Below are 25,517 nucleotides of genomic sequence, written 5' to 3' on the forward strand. Positions count from 1 at the left end.
TACCATCTACGCCACCGGCCGGTGGTTAAAACTTAATATATTGATAATTACTTCAACAAAACAATATTTTGTAATAAGCATTCTTTTGTTAGGTCCACTTAGAAATTGACATGTGTCCATTCATGCAGAATTAAATTAAAAAATAAAATTATGTCTAGAAAGATATTGTGCCGTAGAAGGCTAGAAGCTTATGTCATTGCCTATAAAGAAAAAGCTTCTTTGCTTTGTTGCCTATTGAGACTTGTCATCCACGGTCATCATTGGCGATGATTAGGGGTAAGAATAGTTATAGGGTAAAACTTCTACTCTAAATTCCAAGACATATAAAGTAGGTTTCAAGTTCCAAAATTTAGGAAATCAATTTTGACAAGTTATAAGTTCTATGTAGGTGGAACATGAAACCTAAATTTTGGAAGAAGTTTGTGCTTTTCTTGGTCTATGTTGTCGCGCAATCTTGCAATATTTTATAGCTTGCAATGATGAGTATATAATTTAGAATTACTAGTCTAAACTTATATTTTATGACTAAAACTTTTATATATTCTCCATGTCTCTAAATATAAGTTGTGATCAATGAATTACAGTAACAAATTATGGTTATTAAAAATGATAATTCATTGCAATCGTTTAATTAATAATCTATATGGAATATAGACAGACCTTGGAATCAATCTTACAAATTGTGACGGGGTAAGTTCTAGGTTCTAAATTATATTAGATCGGTTCTATATTCCAAAAAAAATAAGGAATCTCTTCCAAAGTTCCAAGTTCCAAGTAGAATCTGTACGGAATATAAAAGCCCTCAACCCTAGCAATGATCGTCCAAGATGAACCACCCCTATACCCATCACACATCGTTCGCAGCCATAGAGGAGCCATGTCGCCAACTCCAAACATGGCAATTCCCGAGCTAGATGTGAAGACGCAACTCCACATTTGGACTGGTAAGCCATGGACCAACAAAGCTTTCGACCATGGTCGAGGCAGATGCGGACTAGCAATGAGAAAGACAACCTCAATTAATGACGAAAGGGGTGGCTCGACCTAGACGCATGGGACACAGAGGGCTCTGGATTGATGAGGAAGGAGAGAGAGAGAGAGCTAGTTGTGAGTGAATGAGGAGAAGGAAGAGAGAAACAAATGACAGATATTTATTTTATTTTTTAATTAATTCCATATCTATTGTTGATGTGGTATTGTGGACGTATGTCAACTTGCAAGTGGATGTGAGTGAAAAAATACGTGCCACAAATAATATGTATCCCTTGAATATTTTTTCTATTCTAGTAGATTTTGTTAATTTAAAATTAACAAAAATATGTTGAATATTTTCATATAATATTGGCTAAATAAAACATTTACTAATATTCCGTGAATCACATTGAACAAATCAAAAGTTTATGAAAAATATTACACACTTAATTAAAGTTAAAAAAACTATTAATATCAATTTCCCAAAACTTTATTGCATCTCGAAGAAATTACATTGAACTCGCAAAACTTTCAAGATTCCTCCAAAAATCTTGACTGTTGCACAAAATTAACCTCGGTCGTAAAGAAGATCTCCACGGATGGCCGCTGGAACCAATGCAAAAGTGAAAATTTTCTTTATTAGAATATGTAAAACGATAAATATTTTAGATTAAAAAAAAACTAATTGTAATCAAAGAAAAAACTAAAAAGGAGGGAAAATCCTTTTACTGTTATTAACGTTGGTGCTGATATTTTTAGTATTTTCGTTGATTTATTATTCCCTCTTAATTTAGTTTTCTCCCAATTTTTTTTATATCTTTTTCATTTTTTTTACGGTAATTAAGGGTAAAAGAAATATTTCCTACACAAAATAACATGAAAATATACTTGTACATCTCGAAAACCACATGCACTGACTATACGAACAGAAAAAGTAGAGTTAACGAAAGTTTAGTGCGGTATCATGTAACGGTTGAAAGTTGGACACCGAATGGGAACAACCTCCAAAGTTCATGGGAGTTTTGTTTAATTTTCCCTTGCATTTTAATACATGTGGATAACTAGTCCACTGAAAATTAAACAAATTCATCGTGCAAATCAATTTAGGAAATAGCTGTTTCATTAGTGTCCTTACTCTGTAGGTGAGAGCATAGTTCTAATGTAGAAAGTAGAATCTAAGAACTGGACTAATGGGAATCTATACAATTCTATATTCCAAGATATGCATTGTAAGTTTCAGATTCTTGAGGAACTTGTTTCAATGAATAAGTTTCAAGTTCTAAATTGGTGAAACCTGGACCTAGAACAAGTTATTGCATTCTTCTTATTTTATGTCTTCGTGCGATCATGCAATATTTCATGATATTCGATGATAAATGTATAATCCAACCATTAGTTTAAACTTTCATTTTATGACTGAAACTATTACTTTATTAATGTTCCATTTTTTTGTATATATAAATATAAATAATGGTTGATGAATTATAATAATAAGTGATGGTCATTAAAAATGATAATTCACTACAATCATGCAATTAATAACTCCGAGTAAACCCTAGTTCTAGGATTGGTTTTAAGATATGCAGGGCACATTCCAAGTTCCAAAAAAGAGAAACTTCTTTTAATTGATAGGTTTCAAATTCTAGGTAAAACATATATGGAACATGGAGCCGCTCACCCTTGTTACTTTGCTCTAGTAGCATAGAGTGACTATTTATTTCCATTTTAAAACTTTCTACCATTAATTTATTTCGCGAATCAAAAGACAAGGGAAAAATTATTAAAAATAAAATCCTAAATTTACTGTAATTGTACCAATTCTTTCACAACCCCGTCCCATCTCTAGCACGAGAGCATGACTCGACAGATTAGCATCAACGCCTCAAGCAACGTCGAACGTCTCGAAAGTCTTTTATCTTTAGTTAAGCGCATGTGGAAGCGATAATAAACAATCTCCATACAAACAAACATGGAAGTCGGGCAAGATATATGCAAGTCAAGCAAATAAAAGCAACATATACATATATATTCACACATCAAAAGTTGTTTTGATTACCCCGTCCTAGTCCCAGGCTACTTATTTTCGTTTCCATATATAGTCAATCAAAATGCTGTGGTAGCCTAACTCCTCTACTAAGCTGCTCCTAAAAGCGGCTCCCATGCTAAGTTCACTCCTTTCTTGGACTTTGGTTCACCCATCACACACCTAAAATGGTGAAAACAACAAGAGTGAGTCGATGACTCAGTAAGTAGAAATCCTTAATTCTCCTATAGGAGGACATCTCACCATCGATCGTTGGATATAAGGTCACCAACCACTTATCAATGGCAAATCAATAGCAAGGTTCGTGCCTTGCCTGCTTATGCATATGAAAGGCTTTCAACTGTCTATATGTTTTCAAGAATCAAATATAAGGAGTTAGTGCATATGAACAAGCTTTCCAAAGATCCATGGCTTATGATCATTTCGGTCATAAAAAGGGATGTGCGCATCTCATGAAACTCATTCAAACACTAAGTGACCCAATTCAAACATATGCTCAAACTGATGCAATGACTTAACAGTGCATATTAAAACCCAACGTTTGCAAGCATCACACATGAATCACCATGAACCACACATGAACTTTCATTTTTTCCTTTTCCATATCGTATTAGTCGAAATTAATCGACTCTTCTAGTAACACCGAGCATTGGTCCCCCCTTGGCAACCAGCATTGTCCTGATCTCATTATTAGGACGACATCCAAGGCGACCCCCAAGCATCGGCCTCACCCAGGCCGACATTGTCAACGATCTCAATATCAGGACAGTGTCGAGGCTTTACCCCAGGCAATGACCCAACATCCCCGAGTGTTGGCATATAGGTCCATCGTGTGTCCATGCATTTCAAGTATCAACCAATTCATTTCATGTTTAAACACTTAATCAAATAAAAGGCCCGAAGGCGTGCCATGCAAGGTGAACTAATGAATGACTCTTATGTTTTATTAAATCAAACTTATGCTGGATGCAATTTGGGCTCGTGACCTTGACTTGGAACCATTCGCTCAGGCTTTAGCATTGTCCATAGCCATCGAGACCTCTCCCCAACATCCGAGTGTGCTCGACACTCATGTGAGATCATGAACTTACTTAATGCAACAACAAATAATATAAACACAACAAGCATAACAACAGAAACCAACACAAGCAAACAATGACATGATCCTAAAATCGATAAGCGTAGCACATCACCCTATCTAAGAGTTAGGAAAATCTACTTACTACTATTTGAACTAGCTCCAAGATGCTTCTTTGGCAGTTGGTCAGCGTCTAGGGCGACTTAAAAGAGAGGGACATGAAAGAGAAGGGAGGAAGGGAGAGGAAAAAAAAGAAAGGCCGAGGCTTAAAATGTGAGGAGGGCTCATATTATTTATAGGCCTTCTCTTCTTAGATTTTTATTGCAAACTCATGATAATGCCTAAATAACGAGTTGTCCTACCTATCTTCTCGAGTTGGCCCTAGGTCATTTGGTGTTGGCTTATGATTGGTCCACCTATTTGCTTATCCTCCGAGGCTCACTCTAGGCTCATTATTGCCTATGACGCCTAAGGGACACATAAGCCCCTTTATGCCTAATGTCTTCTTCTAATTGGTTGATTTTTTGCCTTACTTATCAAGGCTATATTCGGGAGCCATCATACCCTAAGATTTATCCAAGATTTGGTCATCAAGAAATTTGAACTTTGGACGACTTGTTTTCCAAGTTAAACACGTGAGCATATGACTCATTAAGTTCATTAGTTAGCTAGCTTCCAAAAGCATTCAATACATTCTTATCTTCAAGCCAAGAAGACTCTAGATTGACATCTTCCTCTAGTTAGGTGTGTAGCTCCCTTCCCTTTCAAGTTGGGTGTGGCACCCCTTGACGGCCCCCGATCCGAGTGGGGTCGCCACAATTCGTTTACCTTTCACTTTCCCTAATAACATGACGCTTTGATACCAAAAAGGGATGTGACACCCCTCGACGGCCCCCGATCCGTTAAGGTCGCCACGATTCGCTTACCTTTCACTTTCGTTAATAACATGTCACTCTGATACAATTTCAATTGCAATGAGTCCATACAACCTAGGGGTTTACATCTTTTAGATCGGTCCCTTGCGCAATTCATGTAACGGAAGCATATCCAACAACTCCATTTCCTATATTCAGAAAATGATGCACGCCAACTAAACATCTTATATAAGTTAAAGCCGGACACTTTTATTTACATAAAGCAGATGGACATCTTTAGTCACATCAAAATGCCATGATTTTCTATACTTGGTTATACTTCAAAAGATGACCGACATCTCCTCTAATAGTCGTCTACTTAAAATCCATCGATCAGTGTCGGCGTCCAAAAGTTCCTTCCTTTGCTATCCTCCTCCTCGCGGTCATATCAAACCACTTAATCCATCTACCGGTGGCAATGGCAGCAACAGTATCTTATCTATTTTGAAATGTTAATCCCCAAAAGGGGTGAGTATAACCATTCAGCAGTAAAGATCCACCAAACTACTCATTGTGTCAAACAAAACAATCAAGGCATCATAACAAAGCACATATCATCCATGCATATCAAGCATACCTCACCTCGCAACCATACATATATCATCATGCTATCATCATCAAGCATTCATGCATACCTATACCATATGTGCATATACCACCATGCACTCATCATCAAGCATTCATGCATATATCACAATGCAACGTGCATATATTACCATGCACTCATATCATCCATGCTATCAAGCACACATCACCATGCAGTCGTGCATATATTGCCATGCAGTCATGCATATCTTGCAATGCCACCGTGCATATATCACCATGATTCGTATCATCTATGCTATCAAGCATGCATCACCATGAGATCCATTCAAGCCTTCATGATCGCATTCTCCATGTCAAATAACACCAATTTATTTTCATAAGCAGATCATGCATCATGCCATATGCATACACCCATGCACATGATTCACTTTCAATTCTTATCTTTCATAAGGATCTCATCAGTTTTCTTTCCAAGAATCAATATTTGCATCCCACAATTTATCGCTCACACCCAACATAACATCGCGAGGAACCTCCGGGTATGTATTTAAAATACAACCGTGCATCCGGCACACACCTCCGGGCATCTCACATCCCAACTAGCATCACGAGATATCCCCCCGGCACACACCTTCAGGGCTTGCGGAATTACGTACCGACATATCACCAGGCACTCCCCCTGGAATTACGTACCATATACCACCGGACATCTCAAAACTCCCGAGAACCCTCCAGAATTACGCCACTAGGCCACTGGGCATTCGGCAACCCCACATTCCGGACATCCCGACACTCCCGGGGCATTGTCGGCTCACAACTCCGACGGTCTTCTCATCACCACAATGCATATTCCCATACATCTCATTTTCAATTTCATATTTGATGCAACAATGTCAATAATTTGGCGGCAGCCCTTTTTAAAATCATATAGTATGCCTTGGGAAAAGTATCATTTGATGCAATGGTTTTGAAAACTTCATTGAGTTCATGAAAATCCATCAATCCTTTGATGTCATATGAAATGTATGAATGTCATCATGTCATTGCACGAGTAATAATACAGGACATCATGATTTGCATAATAAATCCAATAAACAGTAAATAAAACAACTTCCAGCTTAAACAGAATGCATGCTATTCATGAAAAATTCTAGAAAATTAGCAAACGATGGAAATAAATTCTGAAAATTTACCACAATGTAGATAATATCTAATAAAATATATTTCGTGAAGGGCACCACATCAAACAAGGCTTCACAGAATACGTACAGATCCGTATATATCACTGAAAAGGGTTTTTAACATGACCCATGCACAGTTTCAAAAATAACTTCAATTGAACCCTCAAATGGACTCAGAAAATTCTGAAATTTTAACACGTTGTAGTTAAGATCTATAGCTACAAGTTTCATGAATAAGCGGAAGTCAAATTCGTTTCGGATTAAAAGTTAAAACCAGTTTACTTTCCTGTTTTCGGGTTTATCTTTTCCAGACTATCATCATTCAAAGAAACTCGATTCTTCGACTTATATATGTTCATTTATTCTAATTTTTTCATTATTTCATTCCTCAGAATATTAACTACAACTTTCATGAAGAACATATGATCAAATTTTTACCATATGGTTTTATAAAAATCACGGAGTCTTACTGGGTCGAAGTAATATTTTCCAGATCCGGTTTTCTCGAAGAAAAACAATTTCACCGACTCATATTTCTTCTTTTCCTCTGAAATTTTTATATGTTTTACCTCAAGAAATCTCCTACAACATTCATTAAGAGATCAAGGTGAGATTTTCAAAAGAAAATCACTTTATAGTCCACGAAATCAGTGAAGCTCGGTACAACATTTCCAGATCTAACGTCTTCAAAGGAAAAATCGTTTCACCAAGAAAAACTTGTTATTTTTATCTCAAATTTTAGTATGTTAATCTTCAAGATATTATCTACAACTCTCATGAAGAGGTCGAAGTGAAATTTCAAGTGAAAAGTGACATGAAACACACAAAATCACCAAGAGGTCAATAAAACAGTTTCCAGATCTAACATTTTCATAGAAAAAGGGTTTCACCCCTCAATACTTGTCCATTTTGTCTCAAATTTTAGTATGTTATAATTAAATATGTTCTCTACAACTTTTATGAAGAGGTCAAAGTGAAATTCCAAATAAAAAGTCGCATGCAAACCCCAAACTCGTGAACAGTCAAGCTGATTTTCCAGAAACAGCATGCATGACTAACAAACCTCTTCCCAAAGCTCCGAAACTGCACCACTTACCACAACCACGATTTATCATCTTCTACACACACTTTACAGCAAGCAAAGGGTAGGTTTTAGGACTCTACTTGCCTTAGATTCAAGCACAAAACAGCAGCAAACAAAGGCAAAACGGCGACGAACAGGCGGACTTCTTCCTCGCGCAGCCTCCTCCTCCTCTCTCTCGGTTTCCCTCTCTCACTCGACAACTCTCTCTCTCTCTCTCTCTCTCTCTCTCACTCTCAAAACCGGCCACTCCCTCTCTCTTTTCTTTTTGGTTGTTTAAATACTTGCATACTTCCCTTTTTGCATGGAGGGACAAGTGTTCTCATGAGGAGAACAAATGGCAAAAAGAAGAGAACAAGTGGCAACATTGAAGACAAGTGTTGGAGGACATGCACTCCCCCCTCCCCTTTTGGTTCGTGCGACACCCTTGGGGTGTTTCTTGGGCCCAAGAGTCCATGAAATAAGGCCCTAATTCCCTTTATATTTTATCTCTATCAAATTTAACTTAATAACAAAAATTCAGATTGCTTTATATACAAGTATATACACACACATATATATATACTCCAAATTCTTACGGCCCACTCAATATCCTCAAGTTCTAATTCTTTAATTTTTTGCGCATATAATTCTTATGCAAGATCAAATCACATCCTTTTGGTTCAAAGGATAAAATTGAAATACTATTCCAAATGAACAGATACAAATCAATGCTTATAAAATAAAAGCAAAGCCACGGTTCGGTGACTATCACCTATCCAAGGGTTGTCTAAGATTTTGGATGCCACATTGGGCATGTGGTTCTCCCATTCTAAGAAAAAAAAATAGTTTTGAGCAATTTTAGAAATCAATACCATTACCTTATCAAACAGACTTGAAAAATTATATAATTTCAATATGTTGTAAAGAAGACCTTAGAAAAAAAATATCATGAAGGAATCCAAGCCAAATTCGTTATGTGAAAAGAGCAACAGTCCGTTGAACACAACCCAAAAATTCATCTATCGAGCAGATTCAACGGTAAGAGAAAGAGACTCATTTCAAAATCCAAATCTTCACAAAAATCTTTGAAATTTTATTATGTTATAGATATGGATGTCATTTAAAAATTTTGTGAATGAAACATTCCAAGCTTCTCCAAATTGTAACATAAAAAACTCTAAAAAATTAGCAAACAGCAAAGGTCCAGAAATTTCGAAAATTAAATGAGGTAAATTCTAGTTGAAAAGAGCAGTGTTCTCACTTCGCCTTGAATCAAGGATCATCTATGACTGTACAATATTATCTCCCAAGATCCTAAGTAGGCTCTATACTAGCTTGGACACTTGTCTCAGTTATTTATTGGTTAATGTCCAAAAGAGATAAGGTAGACTTGTCTTGGTCCAAAGTTGGACTTGTCTTGAACTTCTCCTCTCTCTCTCTCTCTCTCTCTCTCTCTCTCTCGCTGCATGTGGCTTCTCCTTTGTAGGTTTCAAAGGCTACCATTCACACTTATATCCTAGGATATTAATGGCCTAAGCCATAGGGATATCTTTCTCCTCACTTTATTTAATGCGTTCATATTTGTTCACACTTGTTCACACTTGTTTACATTTGTTCACACTTGTTCATACTTATTCACACTTGTTCACACTTATTTTCTAGGAATGTTTGACTACCCTAAGGCCTGTCTAGCTTAGTCCCAATAAATGTCGAAATTGAGGATGTTACAAATTCAATCTTAGACTCTTTTCTTTTTGGCTAATTGAGTCTTAAATCTTTTACATTTGTGCAAATTTAGTCCATTGCTGGCTAGCACTAATGTGGCATGGTTAGTGCCGACGTAAATAAATTTTAATTATTTTTTTTTTTCCTTTATTTTCTTTCTCTTTATATATTTTCATTTTCCTTCTTTCTCTGGCCGCCAAATTGAGGCAACCTCATCAACCCCTAGCAAGACTCGCCTTTCCATTGCTAGGTGAGGTCAACCTCCCCCAGCTAGCTTTTCCTTGCCTTTGGCCAATCGCCTCAATCTAGCAACCGGCATTATTATTATTATTATTATTATTATTATTATTATTATTATTATTATTATTATTATTATTATTATTATTATTATTATTATTATTATTATTATTATTATTATTATTATTATTATTATTATTATTATTATTATTATTTATTATTATTTATTATTATTATTATTATTATTATTATTATTATTATTATTATTATTATTATTATTATTATTATTCGAAAATTACTAAAATATTATTGAAAATTATTTATATCAGTGATGACCTACCAAAATAAATTGAACTAGCGCAAATACAAAATGTTTAAAACTTAATTGGCCAAAAAAAATTATAAACTGAATTAGTACCATTGCAATAGATATAACTATTTTGGTAATACAAAAAAACATGTCATGAGTGTGAGTATACCGATATACGTAAATTACGTTAATGAGTAGCTAAAGAGGCTGTACATAGGCTAATGTGAAAAATCTCGTTTTTGAAGAACGAAGGATGTTCCTGTTTTCAATGGGGAAATTATTTTTCTAAAAAGTGAAAATGCTATATTTGATCATTAAATGTGTGTGTATATATATCCGTTAAGTAAGTTCCCACGAAACATTTGCTGTTAAAATTCCTATGTATTGACGTGTTTTTAACTCTCAAAAAACAATTAAACGGTATTAGATTTGATATTGATCCTTCCACTTAAGATGACTCATCCCTTTTTAAAAAGATTATTGTAAAAGTACAATTAAGTTCTAAAACATTTAAAAGTGCAGTTAAATTCTAAAATTTATCTAATTAATGCAATCAAGTCACGCTTCCTATTAATTTTATCTAATTTGACTAATGAAAATGTTATTGTCACTTTTCCTTAATTTTTGGAAGGAGAGGTGTTAATGTGTCAACCATATCGGCCATTACAAAAGGAAAAAAAGATTAAAAGAAGTTGTAAACGAAAATCGACAGGTGGCACCCGCGACCGTGGGAAAACTAGAAGGAGCTGCACGTCAAATAGAAAGCTGCACGCGTCCATGGCTACTCCAACTTCATGGAGCTTGACCATAGCACTTGAGCTTTAGTTTTATTTAACGTTGTGACGCTCTTTTTTGATAATTTTGCCCAATTTGACTAATGGAAAAAGTCCATTTTCACTTTTCCTTAATTTTTGGAAGGAGAGATGTTAACGTGTCAACCCCGTCTGCCATTACAGAAGGAAAAAAAAGATTAAAAGAGTTGTAGACGAAAATTGATAGGCGGCACCCGTGACCATGGGAAATCGGAAAGAAGTGCGCATCAAATAGAAAGGTGCACGCGGCCATGGCTACTCCAGCTTCATGGAGCTTAACCACAGCACTTGAGTTTTAGTTTTATTTAACGTTTGTGATGTTCTTTTCTGTTCGATGGATGTAGTTTCCACTTTCATCATTAGGAAGCAACACATTGCTTCAGGTCCTCTAAATCAAGAAATCAAACATGATTGATGAGGAATACAATTAGACATGTTAAACGGGTGGATCGGGTCGGGTTTAAGTTGGGTCATAAATTATCCGATCCAAATTGATCCATTTAACCCGTTTATAACTCATTTATTATAATACAAAATTTTAGACCCATACTCGACCCGACCAATTTAACTAAATTTAATAAAGCTTATTATATATATTAGTTTTAAAAAACAGTATTGCTAAAATAGTTTTATACAACATAAATTTAATGGATAATTTTTATAATTTTTATAAATTGAATTTTAATTATTTTTATTTTTTAAATTTTTTAAATTTTATTTTTTAGATATAATTTTCATTTTTCTTTTTCTTTTTCTTTTTTTTTTCCTTTTTTTTTCTCATTCTTCTTTGGCCGGCCGCCGGCCACGACAACAACCAATGATCGGCCACGGGCGAGCCTCGAGCTCGCCCGATGCCGGCGGGCTCGAGCCTCACCCGACGCCGGCGAGCTCGAGTCTCGACAGATCAACGAACTCAAGCTCGCCCGAGGCCGGCGAGCTCGAGGCTTGCCAAATCGGCGAGGCTCGAGCCTCACCCGACACCCGGTGAGGTCGAGTCTCGCCGCATTTGGCAACCTCGAGCTCGCCCAACACCGGCCAGCTCAAGGCTAGCCGGATCGACGAGGCTCGAGCCTCACCCGATGCGGGCGAGCTCAAGGCTCGCCTAGGCGATCACCGCCATTGCCGTGCCGACACCGGAAGGAGGAAGGAGAAGGGAAAAAAAAAAAGGAAATAAAAATAAAAGATAAAATAAAATAATTATAATTTTGATTTTTATAAAAAATATTTTTTGAAAGTTAAAGATAAAAGAAATAAATTATAAGGTTTTGGTTAAAAATGGGTTCTTAATCCAACCCATTTAAGACCCACTTAAGATCCATTTAAGACCTACATATCTTAAGCCTTTAGTTATGAAACCCATTTAACTACTATTATCTACAAACAAGTGACCCATATATGACCCATTTATGATTTAAATGGGTCATATATGGGTTTAAGACCCATTTTAACACCTCTAGATACAGTGAGTTCGTGTTGCACTAAAAGTAGTTACACAACTTCTCCAAATTTTATAAGCTCTTATCTCCCAATCAAGATCAAGATTTGGAAGTTCTTCTCTTCCAATTTAAATATAGATCTAGGAGTTCCTATACTCATTCAACCTCTCCTAATCTAAATCTAGATCTAAAGTCTATTTAACTAATTTTTGATGTTTTCGTACGGTAATGATATTAAGTACCCTAGGCATGTACTTGGGCAAGTCGTAACTATCAGAAAATGATATTACAGTATTTACTCATCGCTTATGGTAATGTGAGATTTGATAATTAGTCACCGTTCATTCTACTTTGATTAAATTAACTAAGTAGTTTAATTGCACCAATTTTTATGTTTTAGGACTTAATTGAATTTTCTAAATATTTTAAAATTTAATTGCACCTTTAGATTATTAATACATTTTTTTTCTACGATATCACTTACCTTGCTGTCAGTAGATTTGATATATGAACATCCAGTACGGCGTTTTCCAACGTCCCCTCGGGCCTTGTAATCTGTGAAAGACAATGGCTTGAAGAAATGAAAAAGAAGAGGAGGGCACAGAAAAGAGCAGACACATCGTCATTCTCATCTCTGCTCTGCTATGCTTTACCTTTTAGCTTTTTCTTTTTTAATTATTTCTTTTTTGGATACCAAAATAAATGTTGTTTTTACAAAGATCCTCTATTCTACTGATTAGAAGAACTATATACTCGCTTGAGCGATCGGAGGAAGGGGAGAAACGGAAATTTGGAGAAATTTTGAAGTCTCACATTCTCTTGATCTCACAAAGCTTTCAATTTTTTCCTTAATTTTCATCCAAATTTCCTTTCTCACTTCATCGACGGCTCACGCCTCCGATCTTAGGTGGCGCCTCACCGGTCACATCGCCCATCCGTCCATCCCTCCCTCCCTTCCTCCCTCCCTCTACGTGTGTATGTGTTCAATAGTGACACTGGCCTCAAGTCCATTAATCTCTCTAAGGTCACCTTCGATATGGACCACCATAGGTAGAATGGACATATGTGGTAATCACTATAAGCATAAAGTTATTTATCATAATTTGAACAACTTTTAATCAAAATGATCAATCTTTATAAGTAAAAAAAAAAAGTACAATGAATAGTACAATTTAGTTGCACGCCATAAGAGCTTTCCAATGGCACCCAATTTGCCAAATTAAACAAAGCGAATCTCTAAATATTGCAAATTTTAACCATTTCGATACAAATGAAGTTGGACAAACTACATATTTCACAAATTGATGTGATTTGTAAACTTTCCAATTTCTTCAAAATTGCCTCAATTGGAGCTTTTCTCGAGTAGTTGTTATGATTTTTCACAATGATGGTCCGTTCAACTCGGTTCACAAAAACCTACAATCTTGACACTTATTAAGAAAAAAATTGGATTGCATTTATGGAAATTCTATGTCGCTAGCTTTTTGTGAGCTGAAGAATCAATTTGATCAAACGTTAATCAAATTGATTGTACTCCATCAATATTTGATCAAATTTTATTTCAAAAAAAATCTACTTTCCATCCTTGTACTTTCGAGATTTTTTTAATCTGTCCCAATAATTTTTAATTTGTCCAATCGAGTCCTTCCTACACCAAATCCAACTAACATGGCTGCTGGACAATCATTGTGTGATAAGAGTTCTAACAATATACTATATAGAATGTTAATGGATGGTAGATTTGGATCATGACTACTAATTTAGGGTTTTTGACGAGATAATTATTAACTTAGAGTAAATGTGAGGTGAATTATGTGTCAAATGGGTACCGGCATTGTGAATTTTTTCAATGAAAATTAGTTTAAGATAAATGTGTCAAATAGGTTACCACGAGATTTTTAATAATATTATCCTTTTTTTCTTTGGCCTCTCAACTATCAAATAGATGTATAATGACACCTCAGCTGCCATATAAGCTATTTAACAACGGATTGAATAGATAGAGTAACGAGGGCTAACTTTGAAATAAAAACTTAATTTTGTGCACCTGTGGGAAACATTTTAAATTTCATGCTATTCTTTATAATATAGGCATAGTTCATGCTGTTTTGCCTTTAAAATGAATTTTGGCTTAAAAAAAGCCGTCGATCTTGAGTTCCAAGATGAGAATTACTACATTCAAATTGCTTCACATGCATTCTAAAATTTATTATCATACTCAAATAGTATCAGAATTGTTTTTCTCAAATTACAAAAAAAAAAAAAAATTCTTGGTAGTGCTAATACAAGATGTAATTTTGATTGGCCGATTCTAAAAACTTGCTAATTTTATGAAGTTGGCATGCAATTGGAAGTTGCCGGGTCAAAAACTATTAATGACACCCCCTATACGAAAATAAAAAGGGCAGAAATTTTTCGTGATTTTTGAATTATTGCATTAATCTCTTACCTTATATAATACATTCCCTCTAAAGCACGGGCAATTAAATTAAATTTCATTAATTAATTTCCCTAAAATAGCGCCGCGAAACACGCGCTTTAACGTTATACTACCCAACGTGCACGGCATTCTCCCCCTGAACGAGTGTTGACCGCTTGACTTGTGACCGTTGCTAAAGGCGAGCACGCAATCCGACGGCTCCGGACCCCCCCCCTACGGACGCCACGTGTGCGGCGGCGATGCCGTCACAACTGTCGTCGCTAGCCCAGCTAAGGGCGGAAAAGCGCGTGATCGATGGGCTGCCGGACGAATGAATCTAGACCGTCCGATCGGCCCGGGAATTTCCCGATTATTATAATGATCCAACGGTCGACTCGCCCCCCAGCACCGACTCGAAGCGCGAAACCTTCTATAAATACCGCCGCTCTTCTCCGTCGTGAATCGCACCCAAAACCCTCGCTCCGATCGCCGGATTTTCTCTCACTAAGTCTCAGTTCCCTCTTTCTCTCTCTAAGAAGCAGTTCTTCTCCAGCTCCTCTTCTTCCATGGCCGGCTCAAGCTTGTTTCTCTCTCTGGCCGCAATGGCGGTCCTCCTCGTCGGCCTGGCGGCGGCGCAGAGCCCCCCCGTCGCCGGCCCACACCCCGTCCAAGTCGCCCTCGGTCTCGCCCAAGGCCTCGCCGTCGCCTTCTCCGGCGGCGACGATGACCCCCTCCGCCGGCCTCCGCCCCGTCTCCCGCCGGCACCGTCACCTCGCCTCCGTCGCCGCCGCCCTCGCCGCCGTCTCCCGGCCCCGGGGGCCCCGCTCCGGGATCTCCGACGTCGATCTCGACGCCGCCGGCCGTGGCGCCCGCTCCTGCTGACAACGGGGCCGTGAGCAACGGAGTTGGCTTCGCCGGGGCGGTGGCGATCGGCGCGCTCGTCGTCGCTGGTCTGGTCATCTAGGCGGTCGCCGGATTCGTGCTGCTGCTGCTGCTGCTCGCTGGCTACTATTTATTCCCTTCTTTTTTAATTTTTCATGATACTCGGAGTTCTTTTTTCGATATTTTTAGGCGCAGAGAGACATGGACATTAGAGAGATATGGACATTGGACAGATCATTACAGAGGATTGATTATATATTATTTATCCGTAGTTGACATTATTATTTATTGCCAATAATATTCGTTATTTATTTTGTTGGTGAATTGATACTCAATCTTTTAATTATTGTTTGTGATTCTTGTTCGCTTAAACGAATACTGCCCATGTATTTTCGAAATTGGTCTCATTAGTTACTTTTCCGAACGCTACTCCATTCCCAATACTCATTCTTGAGTTTTACATTAAAATAACAAAATAAAGAGGCCATCTCTGAACTTCACCGATATCAAATTCCTCGCAATTCTGTAACTTCTAATGAATAATGATGCTAAAAAAGGCCATCTTTTAAATCGTAATTTTTCTCACAAACTTAAAGATTTGCACACAGGGTAAAAAAAATTAAGTGGTATCAATTAAGTGAGATTACAAAGAGACGGAAATAGAGCCAAGTCTAAATCGGTATATTGAGAAAAGTATACAGGATTATTGAGAAAAGTAGAACCATCAAATTAGTAGACTGGGCTTTGTTTTGAATTTTTTTAACTTTTGTATTTTTAGCATTATTTTTTCAAATCTTCTATTTTCTGATGTGGCATTTTATGGGTGCCACATTGGCATAGTATTGAGAAAAGTTGCATCGGTATTTTACATTATTCAAATTGAATGTATTTAACGAAGGCAGTCGACAAGTTTTACAAACTTTTTTTTTTTTAAGTTTTAAGATTGAGTAGTAGCACTTTTTATGACAATTTTTATGATTCCAGGTACACTTATCTCCCTCTATTCAATGACTAAAAACTAGACCAGGATGCATGACTCACAAGACGTGGAACAAGAATTTGTCGAATTCAAATCAAGCTTTTGGGGGCTTGAGAAAACATATGATAACAATAGATTAAAAATTCTAACCAAGCGCCGTCCCTTTGTTTCCCAATTAATTCCTAATTTGAAAGTTAAACTATCCCAAAAATTAGAATAACACTTATTATTAGAAGTCTCCTGGTGGCGAAAGATATACTCCATAAGTCGATGAGTTTTTGAAAATTTTTCAATAAGAGCTCGAAGTACTCTAATTTTCTCAAATAAAAGCCTAAATTAGATATTGTTTCAAAAAAATGGCTTGAAATGGATTTTATTTTTGATAAGGCCTGAAATAGCCGCATAAGTCTTGAAAATTGGCTTGACCTCATCGGCTCGTTAAGGGCATTTTTCGTCCTTTAATTTTTTTTTTACTTTTTTCTTCTTCTTTTTTTTTTTTAAAAAGACGAACTAAAAGAAACAAGGGCTAGCATCCTCCCCTGCATGTCCCCATTGCCAGTAGGGCCATTGTCGATAGGGCGTTGGCCAAAGGGGCCCTCCCGCCAATTTTTTAATTTTTTTTTGTTATTTTAAGTATTAACCTTTTTTTCCTTTTCTAATTTTTTTTTAAAGAAAGGAAAAAAATAGAAAAGGACAAGAAGAGGAAAAAAAAAAAGAAAGAAAATAACGGAAAGGCCCTAATCGGTGAGGCGAGGCTCTTCTTTGAGACTAACACTTTAGGTTATTATTTAAAAATAAGGATTACTCCATATTTTTTATTTTAACAAGATTCATTTTAAGTTATTTTTTTGATAAAAACATGGCATTTCAGACTTTTTTCTTTTGGGAATTTTCCAGTTGTTTTGAAATTTATTTTGGGGCTATCGGAACGTGCTACGAAGTACGAAAATTAGACCCTTTCTTTACAACTGTCCCCACTAAAGCCCCCAGCTAAGGCCCCAAAACCGCGTGATTGATTGGCCACACCCGGTCATCAGACACGCAACGAAATCTCCACCGTTGGATCGACACGAGGGTTTCTCCCAATGTGTACGGATCCAACGGTCGACTCCGATGAACACCACCCCTGTACGGAACTCCTGTGCACAGACCTTCTAAAAACCCCCGCCCTCCTCCCTTGCATAACGCACCCCAAAATCCTCGCTCCGATCGGCATACTTTCTCTCACTAAAGTTTCAGTTTTCTCTCTCTAGGAAGCTCATCTCCTCGCTCGCTCTTCTTCCATGGCTGGCTCAAGCGCGTTGCTCCCTCTGGCCGCAATGGCGGTCCTCCTCGTCGGCTTGGCGGTGGCGCAGAGCCCCGCCCCGTCGCCGTCGCCCTCCATCTCGCCCAAGGCCTCGCCGTCGCCTTCTCCGACGGCTTCCGCCCCGTCCCCCGCCGGCGTCGTCACCTCTCCCCCTCGCCTCCGCCGTCGTCTCCCGCCCCCGAGGCTCCGCGCCGGGATCTACGCCGTCGATCGCGACGCCGCCGGCCGTGGCGCCCGCTCCTGCTGACAGCGGGGCCGTGAGCAACGGAGTTGGCTTCGCCGGGGCGGTGGCGATCGGCGCCCTCGTCGCCGGTCTGGTCATCTAGGCGGTCGCCGGATTCCTCCTGCTGCTGCTCGCTGGCTACTTTTTATTTCTTTTTCATTTTTTATTTAATTTTCGATATTTTTGTGCGTAGAGAGATATGGACATTGCACGGATCATTACGGAGGATTGATTATATATTGTTTACCCGGAGATCATATTATTATTTATTGTTAATAATATTCGTTTATTTATTTTCTTGGTGATGGATATTCATTTTTTTAATCCATTATTTGCGATTCTTGTTCACTTAAAGATCAATTTTCGGAAATAGCACAACACATCACGATCGAGAAAAAATTTTTGCCATCTGATCTAATTATTAGCTTTTCCAAATGCTACCACAGTCCCAATAAACAGTTATTTGACAGTTCTACATCAAAATAAGAAAATAAAGGTAATTATCTAAAATGGAGCGAAAAATTCAAAGATTTCGATGTACTTCTACCCAAAAAAATAAAGTGAGGACCTTGCAATTCAATTACCATTCTAAAATTTCTAAGGAATAAAAAGTGATATGTTAGTAGGATAAGTGAATTGAGAGCGACCACTAAATTACTATGCCCAATAATACACAAAAAAGGCCATAATTTTTTAAATGAATTAAAAGTTCTAAGATGGTATTTGCATGTTCAGCTAGAAGTACGAAAATGGCATAAAATAAAGTAAATGTTGAAGAATCAAGTTACACGTTATTAACATATGGGGACAATATCTTTGACTTCAGCAGTGAAATCAAGGTAGTACAAAGAAAGAAATTCCCGGAAAAGCTGCAAATTCATTATGGCAGACAGAAAGCGTGTAGATGATGATATCTTATTCAAGGATGGTGGATATGAAGTCATAGGCGATAGCCCATCCAGTTTGAAGGCAAGAGCAAGAAAAAAAAGAAGAAGAAAATTTGCAAAGGATGATCAAACCAATTTGATCGTCAGTAATTGATGGGGAAAAGAACCGATCTACTAATATGTTATTATTGATTAGCTTTGTTTCAAATATTTTTGAATTCTTTTATTTTCGTAATTCTTAGCATTGTTTTTCCTTTCAAATTTTCAAATATTTTTTTCCCTAATTCAATTTTCTGTAGGTACCACATCGACGTCACATGTTTTGAGAAAGTATTGAGAAAAGTCGGCATTTTTGTTAGTCAAATTAAATGGAGTTAATGGAAGACCTTAATTGCATCAATTTAATAGATTTTGGGAGTTAATTACATATTTTTAAAAGTTTTAAGAATTAAATAGTACAACTTTTTGCTACAAGTTTTATGAATTTCAAGTGCAATTACCCCTTTATTCAATGACTAGAAACTAGACATGGATACATAACTTGTGGACACATAATCCATTCATCGATTTTGAATCAAGCTTTTGGGGGCTTGGGCAAACATATGACGACAACATATTCAAACATTCTAACCAAGCATCGTCCCTTTGGTCCTACAATCGATTCTTAACTCGAAAGTTTCTCTGTGTCAAAAATTAGAAAATGCCAACATAGGAAATAACACTCGATATTTTTAAGAGGGTTAATACCATAAAAACTCTCAAATTTATATACCAGGTGACAAATTTATCCCTAATTAATTTTTATTAAATTATTTTGCTATATTAATGAGTTAGATGACACAGAGTTATAAATATATTAATTTGTAATTTTTGTGATATTAATCATTCAATGAAAAATAATGTACGGTAAATTTATCACAAAAATATCAATTTAGATTTTTTATAATAAAAAATAATTTAAAATAAATTTATTATATATATATCAATTTAAAAAATTTCATGATATTAATACTTATTAAAAATGTCCATAATTGCGAAAGATGTACCCGGTCAGTCGTCGATGTGCTGTGAATTTACTTTTGGGCTATGAGAACGTGCAAAAGAGACGTAATCCTTTACAACTGTCGCCACTAAACCCCAGCTATAAGACTGGCGGAGAACCGCGTCGCTGATTGGTCACGCGGTCAGAAAAACACAAATAATTCTCGGCCGTCGGATCGATCCGAGGGTTTCCATTTATAATGCGGATCCAACGGTCGACTCCCATGAACTCCACCCCCAGCACGGAACTCTCACCGCAAAACCTTCTATAAATACCGTCGCTCTCCCCGTCGCCGATCGCAACCCGAAAACCATCGCTCCGATCAGCAGATTTTCTCTCACTAAAAGTTTCAGTTCCTTCTTTCTCTCTCTAAGAAGCTCTTCTTCCATGGCTGGCTCAAGCGCGTTGCTCTCCCTGGCCGCAATGGCGGTCCTCCTCGTCGGCCTGGCGGTGGCGCAGAGCCCCGCCCCGTCGCCGGCCCTCACCCTCCAAGTCCCCCTCGCCGTCGCCCTCGCCGTCGCCTTCGCCGCCGGCTTCCGCCCCGTCTCCTCCCTCCGGCCCCGTCGCCTCTCCCCCGTCGCCCCCGGCGTCGTCTCCCACCACGGGAGGCCCCTGCGCCGTCGATCGCGACGCCGCCGGCCGCCGCGCCCGCTCCTGGGGACAGTGGCGCCGTCAGCAACGGAGTTGGCTTCGCCGGTTCGGTGGCGATCGGCGCCCTCGTCGCTGGTCTGTTCATATAAGCGAGCGATCCGCCGGATTCTTGCTGCTTTTCTAAGGCTACCACCGTTTATTTCTTTTTTAAAAAATTTTGTTTCATAATACTCAAAATTCTTTTTTTTTTGGAATTTTCGACACTTTTATGTATAGAGAGAAATGCTTATCGGACGGATCATTACAGAGGATTGATGATATTGTTTATCCAGAGATTATAATTATTTATCCCTAATAATATTTGTGTATTTAGTTTCTTGGTGAATGGATATTCGGTTGTTTATCTATTATCTGCGATTCTCGCTCGCCCAAACAACTACACGTTGTTGATGTATTTTTCGAAAATTAACAAAATGCCTCGTGATTGGAAAAAAAATTTGCGATTTGGTCTAATTTTTCGCTTTTCTGAACACTCTCAATAACAACATCAAAGGTAGAGTAACTTACCAAAAAAATAAAAATAAAAATAAAGGTAGAGTATACTTTAACAAAATAAAATGGTGAGGACTTTGCTATTTAAGTATCAACCTATAATTTCTAAGAAATAAAAGGCCGAGAGTGATGATCAAATGGTTTGTGCTACTTAGAGTTATGGATAAATATATAAATAATCTCTAAACTTTGATCCAACGAGTAATGTGTCAATTTAATCACCTTATTTTTAATTTATTCAATATGTCCCTAAGCCTTTAATATATGTTTAATGTAATTCCTGAATTATATAAAAATGTCTTCATGCTTGTCCTTACATTAATTTCCATATAGTTCATGGACTAAATTGAACAAATTAAAAGTTCACAGAATCACGTTGAATAAATTAAGAGTTTAAGGATCACATTACACATCGGGTTAAATTTCAAGAACCACATTAGACAAGTTAAAATATTTAGAGCCGGCTTTATTATATATTGAGCCAAAGTTTATGGACCAGTTGTATCATTTTTTTCAAATAATTAATGTCATTTTTTTATCCCAAATCTATGTGCTTTTGAAAAATACATGAGAAAATATTATGTGATTGAAAGAAATGGAATTTATCTTAAAATGTTTATTTATTCAAGGGAATAAGCACACTATAAGTCCTTTAATAATTGAGTTCAAAAGCTTATTGAATTGACCACCCACCTTGGTGGCATCGCTCGAGCAGGCGCTCTCCCTCTCGCAAAAGGTCGAGCATTTGAATCCCAGACGTCGCGGGTGATTTACACAGTGCCATGTGTTTGGTGCCTAGCACGTGTCGCCCCGGAGGTTTACTTTGTCAGGGGTTTACTCCGCCGCAAAGCGGCACACGGGATCCTCTGGGTCACAAAAAAAAAAAAAAAACCTTATTGAACTGGTGCAATCAAGTCCCTTAATTCGGCTAAAAACCCGCAGCCCTCCTCCGTTGCATAACGCACCCGAAAACCCTCGCTTCGATCAGCAGATTCGCTCTCTTGCTAAGTTTCAGTTCTCTTTCTCTCTCTAGGAAGCTCTTCTTCCATGGCTGGCTCAAGCGCGTTGCTCCCTCTGGCCGCAATGGCGGTCCTCCTCGTCGGCTTGGCAGTGGCGTAGAGCCCCGCCCTGTCGCCGGCCCACACCCCGTCGCCGTTGCCGTCGCCCTCCATCTCGCCCAAGGCCTCGCCGTCGCCTTCTCCGACGGCTTCCGCCCCGTCTCCTCCCTCCGGCCCCGTCGCCCTCGCCGTCGTCTCCCGCCCCGGGGCCCGCGCCTGGATCTCCGCCGTCGATCGCGACGTCGCCGGCCATGGCTCCCGCTCCTGCGGACGGCGGGGCCGTAAGTAACGGAGTTGGCTTCGTCGGGGCGGTGGCGATCGGCGCCCTCGTCGCCGGTCTGGTCATCTAGGCGGTCGCCGGATTCCTCCTGAGCTGCTCGCTGTCTACTTTTATTTCTTTTTCTTTTTCTTTTATTTATTTATATGTCATAATACTCAAAATTCTTTTTCGATATTTTTATCCGTAGAGAGTATGGACATTGGACAGATCATTACAGAGGATTGATTATATATTGTTTATCCAGAGATCATATTAGTATTTATTGTTAATAATATTCGTTTATTTATTTTCTTGGTGGTGGATATTTATTTTTTAAATCCATTAAAGATCAATTTTCGAAAATAGAACAGCACATCACGATCGAGAAAAAAAATTGCCATCTGATCTAATTATTAGCTTTTCCAAATGCTACCACAGTCCCAATAAACAGTTATTTGGCAGTTTTACATCAAACTAAGAAAATAAAAGTAATTATCTAAAATGGAGCGAAAAATTCAAAGATTTCTATGTACTACCCAAAAAAAAAAAAAGTGAGGACTTTGCAATTCAATTACCATTCTATAATTTCTAAGGAATTAGTCAATTAGTGATATGTTAGTAGGATTAGCGAGTTGAGAGCGACCACTAAAATACTATGCTCGATTTTGAGTAATACATGAAAAAGGCTATCATTTCTTCTTTAAGTTTTAATTTTTCTCATAAAGAAATAGGTGATATTAGAAAAGTGGGTAGATGGCTTGCATATGGAAATATGAATATTTTGAGGACCACATTAGATGAATTAAAAATTCCAACATGACATTTGCATGTTTAGTTTAAAGTATGAAAATGGCATAAAATAAAGTAAAAGTTGAAAAATCATATTACATGTTATAAAGATATGGGGACAACATCTGTGACTTCAGCAGTGAAATCAAGGGAGTATAAAGAAAGAAATTCCCGGAAGAAATGCAAACAACTTATGGTAGACAGAAAACGTGTAGATGATGATATCTTATTCAATGACGGTGGGAAAAAAAAGTCATAGCCCAACCAGTTTGAAGGTAAGAGCAAGAAAAGGAAAAAAAAGAAGAAAATTTGCAAAGGATGATCAAACCAGTTTGATGGTCGGTAATAGATGGGGAAAAGAACCAGTCCACTAATACGTTAATCATTGATTAGCTTTGTTTCGAATTTATTGAATTCTTTTATTTTTATAATTCTTAACATTGTTTTTCCTTTTCAAATTTGCAAATATTTTTTTCTCTCATCAGTGTTCCATACGCACCACATCAATGTCACGTGTCTTGAGAAAGTATTGAGGCATTTTCTGATTGCATCAAATTTAATAGGTTTTGGGACTTAATTGCACTTTTTAAAAATTTTAAAACTCAAATGGTTGAACTTTTTGTTAAAAATTCTATGACTTTTGAGTGCAGTTACCCTTTTATTCAATGACTATTAAACTAGACTTGGATACATAACTTGTGGACGCATAATCGGTTCATTGATTTCAAATCAAGCTTTTAGGGGATTGGGCAAACATATAAGGACAAGAGATTAAAGAATTCAAACCAAGCATCGTCCCTTCGGTTCTACAATCAATTCTTAACTCGAAAGTTTCTTCGTTTCAGAAATTAGAAAATGCCGACATAGAAAATAACACTCGATATTATTAAAAGATTTAATATCACAAAAACTCCAAAATTTATATATCGGCGACAAATTTATCCTTAATTAATTTTCGTTAAATCTTATTATCAAATCGCTAAGCCGGATGACACATAATTATTTATGATTTTTCTTGATATTAATATAATTTAATGAAAAATAATTAATGGTAAATTTATTACAAAAATATTAATTTAGAACCATAATAATTTAAAAAATTTCATGATATTAATATTTATTGAAAATGCCCATAATCGCGAAAGATGTACCCGGCTAGTCGTCGATGTGCTGTGAATTTATTTTTGGGCTATTAGAACGTGCTAAAGAGACATATAACCCTTTACAACTGTCGCCCCTAAACCCCAGCTATAGGCTGAGAATAAGACTGCATCACCGCACAGTACGAAAAACCGCGTCGCTGATTGGCCACGCGGTTAGAAAATACAAATAAATCTCGGCCGTCAGATCGATCCGAGGGTTTCCATTTGTAATGCGGATCCAACGGTCGACTCCGATGAACTCCACCCCAGCACGGAACTCTCATCGAAAAACCTTCTATAAATACCGTCGCCCTCCCCGTCGCCGATCGCATCCCGAAAGCCCTCGCCCCGATCAGCAGAGCTTCTCTCACTAAAAGTTTCAGTTCTCTTTCTCTCTCTAAGAAGCTCCTCTTCCATGGCTGGCTCAAGCGCGTTGCTCCCTCTGGCCGCAATGGCGGTCCTCCTCGTCGGCCTGGCGGTGGCGCAGAGCCCCGCCCCGTCGCCGGCCCTCACCCCCCAAGTCCCCCTCGCCGTCGCCTTCGCCGCCGGCTTCCGCCCCGTCTCCTCCCTCCGGCCCCGTCGCCTCTCCCCCGTCGCCCCGGCGTCGTCTCCCGCCCCGGAGGCTCCCGCGCCGTCGATCGCGACGCCGCCGGCCGCGGCGCCCGCTCCTGGGGACAGTGGCGCGGTCAGCAACGGAGTTGGCTTCGCCGGTTCGGCGGCGATCGGCGCCCTCGTCGCTGGTCTGTTCATATAAGCGAGCGATCCGCCGGATTCTCGCTGCTTCTCTAAGGCTACCACCGTTTATTTCCTTTTTTAAGATTTTTGTTTCATAATACTCAAAATTCTTTTTCTTTTTTTGGAAATTTTGACACTTTTATGTATAGTGAGAAATGTTAATCGGACAGATCATTACAGAGGATTGATGATATTGTTTATCCAGAGATTATTATTAATTATTGCTAATAATATTCGTGTATTTAGTTCCTTGGTGAATCGATATTCAGTTGTTTATCTATTATTTTCGATTCTTGCTCACCTAAACATGTACACATTGCTGATGTATTTTTGAA

At 38.1% G+C, this 25,517-nt stretch overlaps 2 protein-coding genes across 2 annotated transcripts; both read left to right on the forward strand.

Annotated features, from left to right (window-relative positions):
• Positions 1-20,479: 20,479 nt before the first annotated feature.
• On the forward strand, positions 20,480-22,546 carry LOC120295919 (LIM domain-binding protein 3-like). Its single transcript, XM_039317532.1, has 2 exons — positions 20,480-20,782; positions 22,319-22,546. The coding sequence occupies exons 1-2, from the start codon at positions 20,480-20,482 to the stop codon at positions 22,544-22,546; spliced, it is 531 nt and encodes a 176-aa protein (XP_039173466.1).
• Positions 22,547-24,898: 2,352 nt separating this feature from the next.
• On the forward strand, positions 24,899-25,201 carry LOC104455120 (classical arabinogalactan protein 1-like). The gene has a single exon (XM_010069963.2). It carries the CDS (start codon positions 24,899-24,901, stop codon positions 25,199-25,201), a length of 303 nt encoding a protein of 100 aa, XP_010068265.2.
• The last annotated feature ends 316 nt before the right edge of the window (positions 25,202-25,517 follow it).

Source organism: Eucalyptus grandis, chromosome 7 (genome assembly GCF_016545825.1).
Source record: "Eucalyptus grandis isolate ANBG69807.140 chromosome 7, ASM1654582v1, whole genome shotgun sequence".
NCBI classification, from domain to species: domain Eukaryota; kingdom Viridiplantae; phylum Streptophyta; class Magnoliopsida; order Myrtales; family Myrtaceae; genus Eucalyptus; species Eucalyptus grandis.

What these genes read in the sequence shown, in the direction of transcription:
- LOC104455120 (XM_010069963.2), top strand. Translation starts at nt 24,899, where the DNA reads ATGGCGGTCCTCCTCGTCGGCCTGGCGGTGGCGCAGAGCCCCGCCCCG.
- LOC120295919 (XM_039317532.1), top strand. Translation starts at nt 20,480, where the DNA reads ATGGCGGTCCTCCTCGTCGGCCTGGCGGTGGCGCAGAGCCCCGCCCCG. An exon ending in GATCGGCGCCCTCGTCGCTG is followed by an intron (nt 20,783 to 22,318) that starts GTCTGTTCATAT and finishes GCAGTGGCGTAG; the next exon opens with AGCCCCGCCCTGTCGCCGGC.